This window comes from Mauremys mutica, chromosome 3 (assembly GCF_020497125.1).
Source record: "Mauremys mutica isolate MM-2020 ecotype Southern chromosome 3, ASM2049712v1, whole genome shotgun sequence".
NCBI classification, from domain to species: Eukaryota; Metazoa; Chordata; order Testudines; family Geoemydidae; genus Mauremys; species Mauremys mutica.
In genome coordinates, this window is record NC_059074.1 from 130,214,054 (window position 1) to 130,234,219 (window position 20,166).

Here is a 20,166-nt window from a genome sequence, read left to right on the forward strand (position 1 = left end):
TGTATTCACATTTTCTGAATGTGGTCAGAGAGTTCTTCACTTTAACTGCTGAGTCTTTCACTGTTGCATTGCATGCTTCTAACCAGTCAGTTGAGTTTCTTGCAGAAAGAGAGTGAGCATTTGCTGGTCTTGTTTAGAACCAGTGTCCAACTTCAGGATTAGCAAATGACAATGCCCCTACCATTGGCCTCATTTGTAGTATTGCTTGCTTAAATAGAAAGTATGATGCGAAAGCCATATTTGTTCACATAAACTGTGTGAGTCTCCAGAATTCTTAACAGCCTCATAAAGTACTTCTAAAATTGGCTTTGACAGTTACTGGCTTATAAGGCTTTCTGCACGTCGATGCAGTCCAGAGGCTTTGTGTTTTGCATCCTTTTCACAGAGGATGTCAACATTGGCTTTGCTGATCACTCCGGCAAACTAAGCTCCTCCACTTATACTATATAAATCCATGGTATGCCCACATCTCGAATACTGTATGCAGTTCTTGTCACCCCATTTCAAAAAAGATATATTGAAATTGGAAAAGATTCAGAGAAGGGCAACCAGAATGATTAGGGGTATGGAGCAGATTCCATCTGAGGAGAGATTTAAAAAGACTGGGACTTTTCAGCTTGGAAAAGAGACAACTAAGAGGGGATATGATAAAGGGTCATAAAATCTTCACGGGTGTGGAGAAAGTGCATAAGGAAATGTTATGTACTTCTTCACATAACACAAGTATCAGGGGTCACCTAATGAAATTAATAGGCAGCAGGTTTAAAATGAACAAAAGGAAGTATTTCTTCACACAACACACAGCCAACCTGTGGAATTTTTTGCCAGGGGCTTTTCTGAAGTTTAAAACTATAACAGGGTTCAAAAAAGAACTAGATAAATTCATGGGGAATAGGTCCATCAAGGGCTATTAGCCAGGATGGGCAGGGATGCAACAAAGAGTGGCCCTAGCCTCTGTTCGCTAGAAGCTGGGAATGGACGACAGGGGACGGATGGATCACTCCATGATTCCCTGTTCTGTTCATTCTTTTTGAAGCACCTGGCATAGGCCACTGTTAGAAGACAGGATACTGGGCTAGATGGAACATTGGTCTGACCCAGTATGGCCATTCTTATGTACAAATTAATATTGTAATAAATATTTAGTACAGAAACTCTCCAAGATAATGACCTCTTGAGATAGCGATGTGTGAGATAATGATCTTGGCAAATAAATCATTTTAAAAATCTTGGCCTACTAGGATAAGTATATTTATATGTTTCCCTGTCACAAATCAAGCATTCTGGAGCAAAATCACTAAAACATAATCCAACAAACAAGCATTCCTTTAACGTGTCCTCCCTTCTCCCTCCACTGCACCCCACTCAGAGTTGTCTTTGGTCAGTGGAGACCCAGAGTTCAGAGATGCTTTCATGTGAGTCCACCTCCCACCCTGGGGGCGGGGAGGAGAAGGCACCTGGCTTGTTCCTCCAGCTGCTTGCTCTGGCCACTGTTGTTTGTTGTGCCACTCTTCACTCCACTGCTCTATTGCCGGTGGTCCTGCGCTGTCATCTTCTGATGCCACCTGCCACTGTGACATCTGCAAGTCAGTCTCTTGAGATTCCACCCAGATCTCAGTGCTAGTGCAGGTTGGGCTGTTTTTTCCACAGAAATACTATCCCACAGCAGGTCTAAGCACTTAGACCTGATTATCAGTGATTTCAGCTCTAGGGTTACTTAAAAAAAACAAAAGACTCTCTATGGAGCCTAATCAGGTCTATCTTTAAACAGGGGAGAGGGCAGGCCAAACAGTGCCTGTGACTCTGAGCCCACCCTCTCTTGTCACTGGGATCTGGCATCCAAGCCCCCTGCTTAGCGAGTGCAGTTCAGTTGAGAGTGACCAATGCTTAATTTGTAATGAAAGAGGTGCCAGGACTCAAGCAAGTTTTTTACTTTCATAACTGATGTGGCAAGCCCAGATGTCCCAGGGCTATGAACTGCCAAGCCTAGATATGCTGGGGCTCAGTCCTGGCATACACTGGCACAAATTAATCACTGAGTGTGACCCCCCTCACTCAGGACAAGCTAAGTACAGTTCTGCTGCCCTTTACTCATACAGTAAGGATAACATTTCATTACTCCTGCATTCAATACTACAGTGATTTGTAACTCAACACCAGCCAAAATTGCACTTAGGCAACACAGCTCTGCTGGATACCTAGGCAGAGTAGGTGTGTTCATGTAACTAGTCTGGTCCTGAAGCCTTTCCCCACCACTTTCCAGCTCATTACTGGCTGTCAGATGAAAGCTCATTCAGACCTTGCTTACAAATCATATTGGCCAACATCACCAAACTGAATGTGTCAACATTGTCATAAAAAAACCAGCTGTGTGAGACGCTAATCTTTGTCCATACTTTTCAAACCTACTATGCTTTTTCAGTATTTTATCATATACTATATATGCTTTTAAAGTCTGTATTGATGTTTCAATTTTAAGTCAAATTTCCAACGGACTAAATAGGCAACACTGCATGTAACCAGTTGATCTCTGGGTGGATGATGGGGAAATTCAGAAGGGGTGTAGGGAAATCTCTGCCTGATTTCCACTCACTCAGAATGAAAGGGGGTTGGGCAAACCTCACGCCTGACACCAGGGCTGGCCCTAGACCAAATTGTGCCCCAGGCAAGGAACAGCTTCGGTTCTCCCCACCCCTGCCATTTGTTAAACTTTTGACTATCTTATTTTTTATTGCATTTTGTAGCCCATTTCACGAATTTGATGTTAAATGTAGTTCTCAGAAAGTCTGGAAGGTTCCACGAGATTCTACAAAGATCCAAAACATGGTGGTTAGTGAAAAATGAATCCATGTATCGAATACCTGAAACACGTTACTTCAAACATGCTATTTTCCCTTTTGCCGCTAACAAACCCCCAAACCCAACACCCCTCAGGCGGTCACCTGCCCCTAAATCTGGCCCTGCCTGACCCCAAGGTTTAATCCGAGCCCAGATGAGGATGCTGATGGACTGAGCGCGTCTGAGCGGAAAACCTCCAAGGCATGGAGCTCAGTTCCATGCCCCCGCATCCAGTCAGCACTCCGTCCTGTGTGCCATGGACAGAGAACGCTCCTTCCCGCTGAGACCATCCAACAGTGGTAGCGTTACTAATTTGGTTGGACATATTCCTGGAGGTTTCATCACATGACATAATCTTGGAGACTTGGTAGCCCCAGGACAGGGCGCATTGGGGCTTCCCCCACAAGAGTTCAGTCCCTGCATCTTGTCATGGGGATCACCTGGCCCTGGCGGCACCGCCACTGCCCCCGCGTGGCGCGGGAAGCTGTGCAACCCGCCCCTGCAGCGCTCTGCCCGGACGCGGTCAGGCACTCGGGACCCCTGTCCAGCCCCCTGCTTGTGCCTAGCCTGACTCTGGGCTCGGAGGCAGCGAGGTTGCTGGTGCCCCGCGCGCTGCCCGCCTCCCTGCGGCGCGAGCTACCACCTCGGCGGAGCCGCCCCTCCACTCCCCCCGCCTGCAGCCGGAGGCGCGCGCCTGGGCCCCAGCTGACTCCTCCCTCTCTCGGGGAGCGGGGCCGGGAGTGTGACGTAGGCAGCTGCGACGCCCGGAGCTGAGCGTGTGGCTCGCGTACGTTGGCGGCGCGCGCGAGGCCCGGCACCGGCAGTTGGTACCTCGCGCCAGCTCCCGCCCTGCAGCTCCTACCATGTTCCCTGCCGCCCCCGGCTCCCCGCGCACCCCGGGCGGACCGGCCCGCAGGCCCCTCGGGGCCGCCGCCGTCTCCGTTCCCCGGCCGGGCGGCAGGAAGAGCCTGGCGGCGGCCGGCTCCCCAGGGCTGTTCTCCCCGGTGGGGAGGCGGAGCGGCTCCCTGTCGGCGCGGTGAGTCCCCGGCGGGGGCGGTGGGTCTCAGTGCTCAGAGCCGGGCTGAGGGGGGCCGCGGCTCGTTTGTCCCCCCAGAGCAGCGGTCCCTGTTCCCCGGCGCTGCCCAGCTGGAGTGGGAGTGACCCGGCTGCGCCTGGCATGTCCGCGCTGTGCGGTGTAACCGCGAGGCTGCTGCCTGGGAGAGCCGCGGGCAGAGGCACTGAGCTGCCTGCCGGCTCGGGAAGCCTCTTCCCTTCCCAGCAAAGGGCTAGAAACGTAATTGGTGTTGTTTAAATTAACAGTCTGCAGCGGGCCCCCCCTCTGTTCACAACTGAAATGCCCCAGTGGGGTAGATGGGCGAGGTAGGATTTGTAAATCCAGTGTAATTTTGACGTGGTCATCTACATTTTGGGTCTCTTGCTCATTCTGTAAGCCTGCTTTACTATTGCAGTGCTCTTCAGAAACTTGTATGGTTTATTTCATGAGTATAGGGACCTAGACTGTGGTTCAGGTAATCTGTTTGATCACCCAGGGGTTTGTGCATTGGCCAATTCCTTTGTGGCGTTGTGCAGAGGACACCCCGTTCCTAACGTCGGTGATGTAAGCACGATGTCTGCCCACTTAGATTGTAAGCACTTTGGGGCAAGGATTGTTTTTGGTTCTGTGTTCCTACAGCAGCTAGCACAGTGAGCTCCTGTGCACAACTAAGGCTCCTAATGCTGTGATAATTGAGATAAACAAACAGTGTTTCCTTTAGCTCATTATAGTGTTCATTTTCTGTTTGACATTTCTAAGATGATGGAGCACAGGTCTTTGTTAGGTCTTGTGTGATCTTGTGGCTGCTGATAGTAACCCTGAAAGTTACATGAACTGAAGCCTAGCATATGATGATTTCCATTCATTTTATGTCTAGAATGATTGTTAGTTATACCTTTTTAGTTTTTGGGCCTCTGGTTGTCAAAGTTTCTGTGACTTTAAAAAATCACTTTCCAAAAAAACGTACATTGTTCCCTGTCCCACATAGGTCAGAAGTGTTATAAATCCAGAACAGTTATATGACCCTTTAGAATTCAATCTCAAAAGTAGTCATTTGCTTTTGAGACTCACAAGTGTTGCTCAGATGACATTTTCAGCCCTGGGGGATTGCTAGACTGAACTTTCAGCCTGTTTAGCATGGCAGCCAATTCTCACTTGGTTTCACGTTTGGGTTACAGAGAGAGTCTTTCTTTCTGATTGAAACATGCGATTGCAGTGTTTTCTGGCTTGTTGGCAAGGAAAGGGCACACTGCTGAGAAGCAGAGAAAATTTGTAAAGAACTGAATTAGAGTAGAAAGGAATCTAATAGCAACCTAACAACTTTCTAGAAGGAGCTGTGATAATTGAGCCTACAAATTTACCATAGTTTAGAGTTTTATGGTAAAAAGTGCAAGTTCATAAAATGTCACAATAACTTATAACAGGGATCAGCAACCTTTGGCACGCGGCTCATCAGGTGTAAGCCCCTAGTGGGCCGGGCTAGTTTGTTTATCTGCCGTGTCCACAGGTTCAGCCGATCGCAGCTCCCACTGGCCGCAGTTTGCTGCTCCAGGCCATTGGGGGCTGTGGGAAGCAGTGCGGGCTGAGGGAAGTGCTGGCCACCCTTCCCTGACGGGCCACGTGCCAAAGGTTGCCGATCCCTGACCTGTAATAACAAATGTTGATGGGAATAGATGCAAGGAAACCAGACAGAGAAACTAGATTAGTCTAAACCAAAAAGTCATTGACATCTGTTGAAATTATGCTTGTTAAAAACAGATGATGTGGAGCTGGAAATTAATGTACCAAAATTGGTTTGTCAGATATTAGGCCTAATTGGTGGACAAAATAATGAAGGATATGAGCTATTCCACCTTCACCCCCTTTTTGGGTTCTTAAAAGAGAGACTGGGGGGGGGAAATACAGAGCAAAGATCAGACTGAGCCTACTGGAGTGAGTTTCACCATCATAGCTGTCACCCCCACTGTCTCCTGGGACCCAGGCCTTTTTTGTCCTAATCCTGAGGGATGTCCTGATCAGATGGGGTCAGAGGGAGCTATCCAGGTGATATTGCTACCCCCTACCAGCTCCAGCTATATCCCCGACACCACCTGAGATAAAACAGGATCTGACTTTTACAGAAGCAGGAATAACATCCGTTCCAGCCCATCTCAACTAATTTATTTTCATTTCCCCAAAAGGAGTTTTACATTTTTAAAAGCAGCAACAGCTGTAGCTTGTACCAATCATCTTCTTCTCTTTTACCAAATAGGACAGATATTACCATCTTTAATATAATCTGACAGACTCACAAAGTATTTTTTTCCTTCTAAAACTCTTTCCAGCTAAAAGTTTTGCCGTTACAAGTGCCAGTATGACTAGCATGTTGTCGGCAGGAAAGCCGACAAACAGCAGCTACACTGCATGACTTAGCAGCACGGCTGTAGTGACACAGCCATGTCACTAAAAGCTGTGTAGTGTAGACATAGCCTTTGTTTAACACTGTTTATTGTTGGATTGTGACTGGGTTGCGTTAACACCTTTGGTCCATTTATTCCATCTAAATTAATACAACAAGGGAAACCTAATATATTGACTTGTCTTGAGAGTTCCCAAAGATATGCACTTGTGCCCCTTTTTCACAGACCTGGCCATTTAATCAAATCTATCTTTTAAATAATTAAAAATGAAATAAATATTATATATTAAAATTTCAGGAAACATAGAAAATTAATCACAGCTGGTGTGGTTTTTTTTTAGAGCAACACCCACAAGGGTCATACAACATCCTTCAGCCAGTGAGACTATCAACTATGATGTTAAGAGTTTTGGATCCTCTCTCCCTGTTAAGGTTATGGAGGCCCTAAGAATGGCTGATGGTAAGGTTTGCATTTCTTTTTTCTCCACATGGGAATTGGATTAGATAAAGGAAAAATGGTTAATCTCTTTATACTTGTAAATGCAAATGGCTTCTAAAATTCAAGACTTGGGCACCACACTACTGGAAATGATGTCTGTTTTGAGAGTGCAATGCAAAACTTTATGAAAAAGTCTTCCCTCAATAACAAAGGCTGAACTAATATAAAAAAAATCCCTTCCAAATATAAATAGCTGAATCTAGGAATGATGAAGGAGCTGGATCCTTTATGGACAAAGTTTAATGAGAGTCCTAATTTTGAATTTGGCACCTAGATAATACAGTTAGAGGCATATTAAAAATGCCTAAAATAGTGTATAAAAGGGGATTGTGTGTGTCAGATCCAAAGGATTGAGTAAAGAAATCAAGTTGTGTATATGTTTGTCTATCTTTTTTAATCTTTCATTTATTTTGTACATATCTCACACTTCAGGTGCTTTAATAGTTTTTTAAGAACACATAATCCAAACTATTAAAACACAAATACATCCGCTTGATATAACCCAATCCGACGTAATGATATAAAACCAGCAGATAAATAGAAAAAGGTACCCATTATTATCTTCTGATCATTCTCCAAAAATCCAGGCAAATGGGCTTTGCCTTGAAACCAAGAATCTTTCTTCAGAGATTTTTCTCTACATTGCTGTTTCTTTTTTATAATGGTTTACTGTTTTAGGTTTACATTATATCTGGAATAACTTTAAGTAATTTCGTCAGTGATTCTGCTGCTCTCAATTCTTATCTAATAAGATGTAAATAAAATGTAAATGGGTCATTTTCTTGGATTGACTTACTTTCAACTTTTGAGAGAGAAATGTATGTTACATTGAAATGTATTTAAACAATATTTGGTAAATGAGCTTCTTGCATTTAATTAGCTAAAGGACATAGAATTTTTCATGTGGCATTGGATCTATTAGAAAAAAATTTCCCCTTTTCCTACCAAAATGAATATTTGGTAGTTTAAAGATTATTCTACAGAGTTTTAGAAGTCTTATTGCTTCATGAAATTTTATATGGTCTTTTTGGATGTAGCTGATGACCCATTAAGCGTGCAGGTGGATGAAAGTGGATGGGCCTGGCTAGTCTACAAAGAGAGGCTGATTATTTGGAAGATTGGTCAATCACCAGTTGCTAAGGTAAATGGGCTGTCAAAATGATGATGAAAAAGTGGGTATGTATGTGTTATGCTAATTGAGCAAGTTTTTCAATTGTGTGGTTTGACCCAAAGGGTAGTCGACGAACTGAGACCTATAACTCATGTGAAAAAGATGAATGGGTTTGTACGAATTGGTGGTAGCAACTCCATAAGAAAGGTGAAAGCTTGCTGTTAGAACTTAACTCTTGTATTTTCTCTCTGTGCAACCTTAATATTATATTGGTTTTTTTTAATTTAATAGATGTCTCTCAAGGCAGATGCACTCTAGTGATTTAAATAATGTTTTTAGAAATTAGCTAATATATTAAGATTGGTTTTGATAATCCTGTGCCTGCTCTTCAACATGTACCATGAAACATGATTCTGTATAAGCCTCTTGTATTGTAAGTGGATGTTTTGATTAATTTTCTTTTGTCAAGAAAATATTTTTACTTATGCACCAAAAAACACTCAAGCGAAAAAACACTTCAGTGCATAGCAGTTAACATCTGTAGGAGCCTGTAGTTGTTATAACAACAAGGAATAGAGACATTCTCCAGTCTCTCTTGATGATAGGGAATATGTCTTTCCTCCTCAGTCAAATGCAGTGTGCATTTTCCTTCCCTATTCAACAGTCATGATTTTCTCAAGCACATTTCTTTGGATGATTTTACCATCTTGTATTTGAAAATGTACAATCAGTGTTCTGGCTAAAAGGCTTCAAATAAACCTGCTTTGTCCGTTGTAGTGTTGAGAAGCACTCTTATCCTGTGTAATTTGTGAATTGTATTTGAAAATAATGTGTAAATACATTTCTGAGCTATCAGCTGGTTATGGCAATCTTGCTAAAAATGACATTTGTGACACTCCATATGGGGACCTAATGTTAGAACTTAAGATAGTTTAAAAGCAGAAAATTGGTTCAAAATTCAGAGCTTACATTTTTTTTAAAGAAAGTGCTTGATATGTTAACAGTATTGTTCTGATTGGTAAACCCATATTAGTGCAAAATAAAAAGTAGTTCTATTATTTTTAATTGTTATTCCAGTAGCACCCAAACCCTCCCCTCCCCACTCCAACCAGGATTAGGGCTCCATTGTGCTTGGTGCTGTAGAAGCAGATAGTGATATGGTCTGTGCTCTAGAGAGCTTTCAATATAAAAGACTCGAGCAAATGAAGGGTTGGGGACATGGTAATAACATACATGCAGATGAACCTGATGATTAGCACAGGTTGTTAGTTGTATGGTTTTTTTTTGTTTTTTTTTTTTTAATTGGGGGTAAAAGTGGGGTGAATTTATGTTCTTTAACAATGGGTTATCTGAGAGGCCTCATACTACTGCCAGGCTGGGACTGTTGTATCTTCTCCAGCCTTCACCTCCTGAAGAATTTCTCCAAGTGCTGAGGGAGCATAATCTGAAAAATGGCTGGCATTATAAATCACATTTAAGACATTTTAATAAAGAAATAAGTTCAGTGAAACAATTGCCTGCTTGTTGGCAGACACAAGCTTCTGTCTGGTTGACAGAAGACTGGAATCTAGAATTCCTGTATTTGTCATTAAGATGGGAATGAAGCATGCCTGGGTAACACAAATGTGACTGTATTCTGATAATCCTCTCTAAAACCCTTTGCTGTAGTTTCATGTAATTTGAATAATTTAATTATTTTCTTTTACCTTAGTACCTACTGTCAGAACAAAGATTAATAGAATTTGTAAAATGGATATACAAATGACTTTGTCTGAGGCAGGTTTATAATAGTGTCTCTTTATTCCTTGTTGTAGTTATCTGTATGCAAGGAACTACAGTTGCCATCCAGTGATTTCCAATGGAGTTCTAGCTTGGCAGCTATATCCTGCCTCAGTACCTCAAGTGAAGTACCTTCTCTACAGGTAAGCAACTTAACAATTTAAAAAAAAAATCATCTATGAATATCCTTCTTTGTCATTCATTCATTTGGCAACTGCATTCCCTGTGTTATAATTAAGCTTGGCAGGATTCAGTTTTAATTGATAACTGTCAATAAACATCGATTTCTGTTGACACACTGAAATTGACGAAAAAAACATTGGTCGGTAACTGTCAGTGTGCCTATAGGGATCTGGTGTCACCAGCCCTCTGGCCCTGGAGGGAGTCCTCTGCAGCCCTGCTGTCACGGGAGTGAGTGGGTCAGTCTGTGGCAGTGAAGCTGCAGAGGGCTCTCTGTGCTGCCTCTGGGTTGGTGACCCCCGATCCCTGCACACAAGGTGCAGGGGGAGGCTGCAGTCTTGGAAGGGCAGAGCAGGGATCTCTGTCCAGGACTGTGAGGAAGAGGAAGAGTCCCTGGCTGTGGGTGTGGCCACCCCACTGCTGATTGGCTTATGTGGCAGTGCAGGGAACCCTCTGTAGCACTGCTGTCATGGATTCTCACTCACCAGCTGGGAGTGCTAGGTGGTCTCTGCTTTGCTCCACCAGGATGACAGCCTTCCCTGCTCCTTGTGCCTGTAGGGATCTCTCTGCAGCTCTGCTGTCACAGTCCCACTCACTCATGAGCCAGGAGTTTGGGAGCCATTCCCAGGCATGAACTGTTTGGCCGTGGGGTGGTGTCTCCTGTGGCTTGGGGCTCCTTGTCATCTTTGCTGTCCTGGCTGGGGGTCTCTGCTCTTCCATTGGCCCTCCCATTGGCTGCACAGGCAGCACCCTGCAGCCCTGAAACACTGTCCTACCCCTAGCCTCAGTCCTACTCCCCACAACTGTAAAAATAATCAACATTTTTTATTGTTTTTTATGTTTAAAGTTAGGGAAAAGAAATGAAATCTGCAAAGCCTAATTATAAGCTACATCACAGTCAAGATAGCAGGCACACATTTAATATACTTAAGACAGTTTTTAAATAATTATTCTTTGTTTGGTAATTAAATGTAGTAATTAGAAACTTCTTATATTGCAGTTCTTAAAGGATTAATTAATTAAAAAAAAAATCAGACTAGGGAAAATACCATCATTCAGCAGTGGGACGCTCAAAAGTTTAGTCCAGACAAGTGAAATTTGAACTTAGTGCTTCCTGAAAAAGTTATGCATTATCTGTGTTTTCGTTCTGGGTATGTGGACTGCCTGCAAATGAAAACTGTTTTTTTGCCTAAGTTTCATTATGAATGCCATCCAACACTGGAAGAAATAGGTGATTTGCCTGCCTGGGCCTGCTGCTTTGCTAAATACTTCTTGCACTGTGCAAGGATGAGAACCCAGGATCAACTAGTTATACACTATATTGCACTGTTGTGCACTATATTTTGTGTAACTACCATTCACAAAGAATATGAGATAGTGGCCAGTTTTCATTTTCAGTTTCAGGTTGTACACAGCATTCATTCAGTGCGCCCAGAGCTTTTCAGTGAGGGTCAGATCAGCAGCTAATCCTTGAAGGGAAGAAGCCATCCATCCTGGCATCATCTTGAATTTCTAGGTGATAAAAAGAGGAGGTAGCATTTTGCTGTCACACCCCTCCTACCAAACTTGACCCCTTTAACTCTTGCCACAGTTTAATCATACTAGAAGTAGTATGAGAGGCGAGAACATGCGAAAGCCTAAATTATTAAATTCATCTTTCCTTAGCTGGGTATGTTTTGCAAAGACATGACTGCTTTGTGGACCACAGTAGTAAGGCTGTAAGGGGAATATTAGTGGTGGGAAAACGGCAAGAGGTTGGGTCAAAGGAATAGCTCAATGACATCTTAAACTACAACATTATAAAATAAATTACTGTAAAATTTTAAAATATAATTGAACTGCTCGGTAATAGTGACCATAACGTAATTAAATTTAAGATCCTTGTAGTGGGGGGAAAATACTAAAGAAACCCACCACAGTAGCATTTAACTTCAAAAAGGGGAACTACACAAAAATGAGGAGGCTATTTAAATGGAAATTAAAAGGAATAGTCACAAAAGTAAAACGTCTTGTATACTCCAAATTAAAACAAAACAAGTCAGTAAGAGGACCAGAAAAATGCCGCCATAGTTAAACAAGAGAGTAAAAGAGGCATTTAGAGGCAAAAAGGTATCCTTTAAAAACTTTGGAAGTCAAATCCTAGTGAGGAAAATAGAAAAGAGCAAAAACTCTGGCAGGTCAAGTGCAAAAGTATAATTAGGCATGCCAAAAAGGAATTTGAAGAGCAACTGGCAAACGACACAAAAACTAACAGCAAAAATGTCTGGAAGTACATTAGAAGCAGGAAGCCTGCCAAGCAATCAGTGGGGCCACTGGATGATCAGGGTAGTAAAAGAGCACTCAAGGAAGACAAGGCCATTGCAGAAATGAATTCTTTTCATTGGTCTTCACTGCAGAGGATGTGTGGGAGAGTCCCACGCCTGAGTCATTGTTTTAGATGACAGATCTGAGGAAATGTCCCAGATTGAGGTGTCAGTAAAGGAGGTTTTGGAACAAATATTCACCCAAGAGTTCTGAAGGAACTCAAATATGAAATTGCAGAACTACTAACTGTGGTATGTAGCCTGTTGCTTAAATCAGCCTCTGTACCAGATGACTGGTACAGCCATTTTTAAAAAAAGGCTCCAGAGACAATCCTGGCAATTACAGGCCAGTAAGCCTAACTTCAGTACCAGGCAAATAGGTTGACATTAAAGAACAGAATTATCAGGTGCAGAGATAAACACTGTTGGGGAAGAGTCAACATGGCTTTTGTATAGGCAAATCATGCTTCATCAATCTATTAGAATTTTTTGAGGTTGTCGTCAAGCAGCTGGACAAGGATGATTGGGTTAGGTACAGTGTACTTGGATTTTCAGAAAGCCTTTGACAAGGTCCCTCAGCAAAGGCTCTTAAGCAAAGGAAGCACTCATGGGAGAAGAGGGAAGGACCTCTCATGGATCAGTAACTGGTTAAAAGGTAGGAAGCAAAGGGTAGGAATAAATGGTTAGGTTTCACAGTGGAGAGAGGTAAATAGCAGGTCCTCCCAAAGAATCTGTACTGGGACAAGTCCTGTACAAAATATTTATAAATGATTTGGAAAAGTGGGGAAACAGTGAGGTGGCAGAGTTTGCAGATGATACAAAATTACTCAATTGTTAAGTCCAAAGATGATTGCAAAGAGTTTCAAAGGGATCTCACAAAACTGGATGACTAGGCAACAAAATGGCAGATGAAATTTAATGTTGATAAGTGCAAAGTCATGCACATTGGAAAACATAACCCCAACTATACACACAAAATGATGGGGTCTAAATCAGCTGTTGCCACTTAAGAAAGAGATCTTGGAGTCATCTTAGATAGTTATCTGAAAACATCCGCTCAATGTGCAATGACAGTCAAAAAAGCTTAACAGTGTTAGGAGCCATTAGGAAGGGAATAGATAATAAGAAAATATCTTAATGCCACAATGTAAATCCATAGTATGCCCACTTCTTGAGTACTGCATGCAGTTCTGGTTGCCCCATCTCAAAAAAGATGTATTAAAATTGGAATAAGTAAAGAGAAGGGCTACAAAAATGATTGGGGTATAGAACAACTTCCATATGATGGGGAGATTAAAAAGACCAACGATTCAGCTCAGAAAAGAGACAACCAATGGGTGGGATGTAATAGAGGTCTCTAAAATCATTAATGGTGTGGAGGAAACGTTATTTATCCTTTCATGTAACACAAGAACCAGGGGTGATCCAAATAAATTAATATACAGCAGGTTTAAAACAAACATAAGGAAGAAGTACTTCACACAACATGCAGTCAGCCTGTGGAACTCCTTCCCAGGGGATGTTGTAAAGGCCAAATGTGTAAATAGGTTACAAAAGAATTAGATAAATTCATGGAGAATAGGTTCATCAATGGCTATTAGCCAAGATGATCAGAGATGTAATCCCATGGCCCTTAATCTCCAACTGCTATAAACTGTGATTGGACAACGGGGGATGAATCACTTGATAATTGCCCTGTTGAGTTAATTCTCTCTGAAGTATCTGGCACTGGCTATTGATAGAAGATAGGATAGTGGGCTAGATGGACCATTGGTCTGACCCATTACAGCCATTGTGATGATCTTATTATTTTGTGATTTTTGGCCAATCAGTTGATGAGACGTAGTGCTTCCTGTCCAGATCTTTACTTGGATAAAGGCACTTCACCATTCTTTGTACTTGACTTTGGGTGGATCTCCAGGGAGAGTGAGCCCTACAGAGAAGAACTCTTCACCGAAAACATCCTGATAGAAACATTTGAGAGTTTGTGTGATTATTCTCTGACGAATACATTTGTAAAAAAGGCATTGTAGAGTTTTATGTTTCTCTTAATGGTTCCAAAACAATTTTTTTTGGTTTATAGGTAAAGAGATTTTTTTCTCTGTCAGCCTCGCAGCTGACATTGGATATTCGTTAAGCTGAGTTTCTGGGGTCACATGTCATGACCAGTAACAAAGATTTTGCATCTGGAACTTAAGTCCTTTGCTGGTCCTTACAGCAACAAATCTCACTTGCACTCCATAGCTATATTGGCCCTGCTACATGATCGGCAGTAAAAACTATATATACTGTAATGACTCAGTATATACATCTGTTGAGTTAGAAATTGCCATTTTTACATAATCCTCCTCCTCCCCCCTGAATGTGCTTTAGTTGTGTGTGTGTGTATGTATATATTTACCAATTTTGTGTTTTTACCGTCTTAACCTCTGGGACAGTCAAAAGAGATTAATATTATTAAAATAAAAAGTTTCATCCTTATTATAGTTCATCTATATCATGTGTTGACTATTTTTCTGTAATTTCAAGTCTCTGTCAGCAATGGTTGCCACCAGCGAAGGGTTTGTACGTTATTGGCCCAGCCTTGTGCATGAAGGTTCCTATACGGAGACTTTTACAGACTTCGGAGGCTCTCTGTGCAGTTTTCTAACAGCTGTAAAGGTATAGTACAAATTTTGTTTACATCAAAAGTATTAATTTGATTGCTAACTTAGAAACAGGAAAGAGTATTTGGAGCATCAAGTCCTAAACCCCTAGGAACTTTAATAAACTAAACAGTTGCAGAGTGAACTATGTGACTTCATTATGGATAACTTCACAGAACTGACAGAGAGGCGATACCACCATGAGTGAGAGCAAGATCCCTTTCCTCCCAAAAGTACCAGAATATGACAAACATGAACAGATAATTATTTTGTGCATGAGCTTGTTAAACTGGATATATTTTTTTATAAATCCCAGTTCAGAAATTAGATGTAAGCAGAGTAAACTGCAAAGATAAAATGGTGGTAGGACTACTTATATTCTTTTTTTAACCTGTTATAAACAAGGAATTGTGATTTTTTTTTTCACTTAAACATTACGTGTAATTGTTCATTTAGTTCAGATGTCAGTAGATTGACCCTGTTGGAAAAATTTTACCTGCATTTTGCAACTTCTAAAACGTAGCACATCCAAAGTCTAATTTAAATAAAATGATTTTCCTTTTAGGGCCGAATTAGTATATTTATATGTAACATTTTTGATTAGCAGTGAGTATTAAAACATCCCAAAACAACACATCTGTTGTTTGTTTAACTTAAAAAGTCTGATAAAAGAATTAAGCTTCTATCAGAAAATGAAAGCAATTGAAAGTGTGTGTGCAGGCATCTCAGAGATTTGAAGGTAGGTTTACTAAACTGGTAAACTGAGACTCGGGAGAAAGTTCAAATGGAACTATACCACAGCATTTTGAGAAGTGTAAACATTCGTTTGAAAACATTACATAGAATTTTAGCTTTGCAATTTTTGTTGACTGAAATATAATTCCATAGGCTAAATCTTGTGCAGTGTTTAGAACATTAATCATTGTTGAACTCCAGTTTAATATTTGCTTTATACAGACTTCTTTCAATACTTCTGAGTAATGTGTTTTTCACAGTATGGGCTATATTCATCTCCCATGTAACACCATTCAAGTCAATGACTTTGCACAAGAGGTGAGCCTGTCCCTGTCCTCTCCACTGCTGTTGCCAAATAGTGCTGCATTTCCTTTTACAAACAATCTGGCATCTTTTACAAAAACTACACTCACTTACCAAAATCATTTTTAAAAGATACTGAAATAAGTCTCACAATATAGTCTGATGGATATTTTCTTATGCAGTTAGTTGTGATGTGTTCTATGTAGGTCAGGACACTTCCGTGAAAACAGCAAGCTACCCTTGGAAAGAATTTTTTGTTATGGAGCAGAGCCGTTCCTAATAAGATTATGAAAATGAGCATTAAGTTCACAAATAATAGTTGGTAAAAATGTTCATTAAAGGTGGACTATTTTTGTGATCAATAAAACAGTTTTTCAAAAAATGTGGTTAAATATTAATTTAAACATGAGTAACCTAACAAATATATTGTGTGCTATATGCCATAATTTAAGCCTTGGAAGAACTATAAATAGTTGTTAAAACATCTGATACATTTCAGTTTTTATGTAACGTTTTATAATTTCCAGGTAAAGAGCATGGCCTATTGAAAAGCTGACCTTTTTAACCAAGTAAAGTTTTTCCCAGGCTTTTACAGCCAGCTGAGCTTTAAATTAATTTGCTGGAAAAATGTTTCATGGTATATCTCTGCTAGCCCTCGGGTTCTTTGTACAGTAGCAACAATGGCTGTGTTCCCAATCCTGTTTTTCTCCTGGCCTGGTACAAATAATCCTTATTTGACAGTAATTGTTGCTGAAAGTTGATGGTGTGTCTTTTATGTGTCTAATGTAGACATTTTTACTTTTTGTTAGGGAGGAAGTTTTGTTTTATCATCTTCAAGAGGCCAGCTTGTTCGATTGATACCAGACAGTTCTGGTAAGATCCACCAGCATGTCCTGCCACAGGGGCAGGGCATGTTTTCTGGAATTGGCCGAAGAGTCTCTTCTCTCTTGGGGATTTTATCTCCCAGTAATGATGCTGCGGTAAGTTCAAGAAATAAATTATTATAAATAGATTTAAAAAAAAAAAATTATGCCATGTTCCAACTTGTCTCACTCCTTCCTTCCCTTTTCACTCACTGCTACTTAAGGACATACTGTATCAGAATACAGATTTTCTGAAACTCACTCCATATCAATTATATTCATTAAGGCTTAAAAAAGAAATACTTTACAGTAGTGGTTTTCAATCTATTTTCATTTGTGGACCCCTAAAAAATTTCAAATGGAGGTATGGACTCCTTTGGAAATCTTAGACATAGTCTGTGGACCCCAGGTTGAAAACCACTGTTCTTTAGTAACGACAACCTTTCGCAGACCTCTTCGACATAGTCTGCGGACCCCTAAAGAAAACCACTGCTTTACAGCACTGTTGTAAACAGGAAGGAATAATTATCTTGCAACTGTTTTTAAATTTCCTCAGAAATCATAGCATCTGTGTGCTCATTAAATGGATGATCTGCATCCAGTATGATCACTTGGACTTGAATCCTCAACCTGATTTGTGTTCCAGAACTGGTAATTCATATGCTTCCCAGAAGATTCCCTGCATTGCGTTTGTCAAACACCCAAGTGGCTTAAAGCCTAGAAAACTGGAGTGTACTACTGTCCCTCTTATTCATTTGTCATAGATTATCCCTGTGGTAATTGAATGTCAAAAGCAAACTATAGTTGGTATCCTATCTAGATGTGGTATTTCTCAACAGCCTGTGGCCCCTTAGTTTATTTTGTGGAGTGGCATTAGTCTTACACAGCATATTGTCTTCCTTTCTGGTCCATACCATACCTGATCTAGCAATTTAATTGCTGAGTGCTTGTGTATTTTTTAAGATTTTCACCACAGGAAGACTAATTAAAGTTAATCGAAAGAAACTTTAGTGTGTGCTTTACTGTCCAGTATTATCATTCAAGTCAGGAAATGCCAAAGTTAAGGTTGTATCCAGTGTAGTGGTACTTGTGTATTCTAAGAATCTTTAATTATATGTCCACTTACCATTTATCAAATATAATGTACAGTTTTCTATAAAACTAGATGTGTGGTATTTTGTAGTTTTGTATATATACTCTGCTTATGCTGACAGTCTCTGAAAGTCACTTACATACAAGATGAGCAATGAATGAAGCAGGCCCTGTGTCATTTGCTGCATGTTATATAATATTCACTTTTCAAGGTTATATGGACATCTATTAGTATTATTTGTGACTTATTTTGTGATCATATTGTCATGCATATCCATAAGGAAGGACATAGTTTAACTTGCATATGAATATTAACTTTGGCATTTTATGTTTTGAGTTCTTAACCATACAACTCATATTAAAAAAAACAAACCTGTAAAGTTAAACATCAGCAAAACATCCTATCCCATGCACCTTACTAGAATCATAGGAAAAAGTACCCTTTTGTCTATCTGAAGAGCTGCAGTTTTAACAGTCAAATGCACAAAGACTCATGCAGTCACTTCTGTGGAGACCGTGCCTCATTTCCTGTGCATCTATAACATATTTACTTCATTAGGCAAATGCTCTTTCAGGTCCTTGCATCACCCAAAGCATGATTTTTAAAGTATACATTGAACTATAGCCTGGTGTACACTTGAGATGTGCAGAGAATGACGCAGGGCAAATTGAATGACAATGGAGAAACTATTAGTAACTCATAGGTTCTCCCTAGATAAAGGGATGCCAGTGGTTGTGGATCAACTCAAGTTTTGTATGTGAATTTCACAAAAGCTGGAGAGGAGCATGAGAGATATTTTTGCTATTTTTTTTTATCCCATAAAATAAGACTACTGTCTGGAATTATTTTGATACTTAAATCTTGTATCATAGTTAAAGCAGAGATTGTAAGCTCTTTCGGGACCATCTTTTTATCCCGTGGTTATATAGCCCCTTGCACAATGGGGTTCTGGTCCATGAACAGGGCTCGTAGGCACTACAGTAATAATAATTGTCAAATTGAGCATGCATAAGTCTTATCAAATTAAGAGTGGAGTGGCACAGTATATCAGAATAGTCAGAACATACTTTAACTGACAAAGCTTGCTTTTTTTTTTTTTTTTTTTTTTTGGTTAATGCAGCTTTCTAGTGTTCTTTGGGACAGAGAGAGATCAAGCTTTTATGCACTGACCAGTTCAAATCTAAACAAATGGGAGATAGACGATTCTACTGAACGTCAAGTTCTCAGCTGGGATATCAACAGAATCCTTAAAGAACACATCACAGATGCAATTTGGGTAAGAGGCAGTAAACTTGAAAAATAAAATGAAATTGGTAGTTAGCTGCTTTATTTCTGTCAGTGTAAATTAGTGTCTTTTACAGGGCTCTGAAAGTAACTATGAAGATATTAAAGGAGGAGTCAACGTTCAGTATTTGGATTTGCAGCGAAACCGGTAGGCATGAGCATTGTGTCTAGCAAGAGATGAACCATGTGCTGATTTGATAAGTGCTTTCTATTTTCCTACATTGTTTTATATGTAAATGATTGGGATTTTAATTACTCTGAAAGCTGTTGGTGACAAAGCAGACACCTCAGTGCAAATAACTAATTGTACTAGATGCAATAGTATTAGTAACTTAATGGTTTTAAAAATTCTTTACCCAGAATAACCCTATTAGGTTTCTGTCATTTCATGATAATTTTCTTTGCAATGTTTTTTTCCAGGAGGCTGGGTAAGCCAAATATAACTTCTGTGCCAGCGAACCAAAATAACTGGTCTCTCTGGCTTCTATTGGTATTACTTAAACAGCTTGATGGGAATTTAGTTTTCCACAGATTTTCAGTTTCTAGAAACCATTGCTGTTGCATTAAGAGCGTTAAAACAAGAAAATACTCCATATACCGCCTCACTGTTTTAAGTGGAGACTAAAGTTTCTGTTTAATAAAAAGACACTTTTCTAATACATTAGATACCTAAAAATATTATTTATGTAGTGTCCTACCTATGTTCCTGTATTCTGAACCATGGTGCATGTACTTATTGTGTGTTGCTTTTTTGATAAATAGTGATGGACTGGTAATTTTGGCTGCAGCATGGCATCTTGGAGACAGTCCATGTCTCACCTATTACACTCTCATAACAGTGGAGGATAAAGGTTACCACATGTCTGATGATGTTGTTGTGGAGGTCACCCAATATAATCCACCCTTTCAGGTATGGAGTCATTGGACCTTTGCTCTAAAGTGAATTTGGAATTGGTCTTGGAAATAATGTATCCAGGCAACATTTTTTGTGTGTGTTTTATTTTCCTCAGAATTAATATAAACAGCTTTTGATGAGAGCAGTACCTAAAGTTCAATGTAAAATATTTAAATTTCACGTAAA

General features: G+C 40.5%; 1 protein-coding gene across 1 annotated transcript in view; it reads left to right on the forward strand.

Annotated features, from left to right (window-relative positions):
- The first annotated feature begins 3,634 nt into the window (after positions 1-3,634).
- NUP133 (nucleoporin 133) overlaps positions 3,635-20,166 on the forward strand; it is a 57,169-nt gene continuing 40,637 nt past the window's right edge. Inside the window, exons 1-9 of the mRNA XM_045010925.1 lie at positions 3,635-3,874; positions 6,632-6,750; positions 7,827-7,930; positions 9,715-9,822; positions 14,692-14,823; positions 16,655-16,825; positions 18,922-19,077; positions 19,163-19,233; positions 19,848-19,995. Of these exons, the coding sequence (XP_044866860.1) occupies positions 3,702-3,874; positions 6,632-6,750; positions 7,827-7,930; positions 9,715-9,822; positions 14,692-14,823; positions 16,655-16,825; positions 18,922-19,077; positions 19,163-19,233; positions 19,848-19,995 (1,182 nt within the window). The 5' untranslated portion in view covers positions 3,635-3,701. The remainder of the gene's footprint in view (positions 3,875-6,631; positions 6,751-7,826; positions 7,931-9,714; positions 9,823-14,691; positions 14,824-16,654; positions 16,826-18,921; positions 19,078-19,162; positions 19,234-19,847; positions 19,996-20,166) is intronic.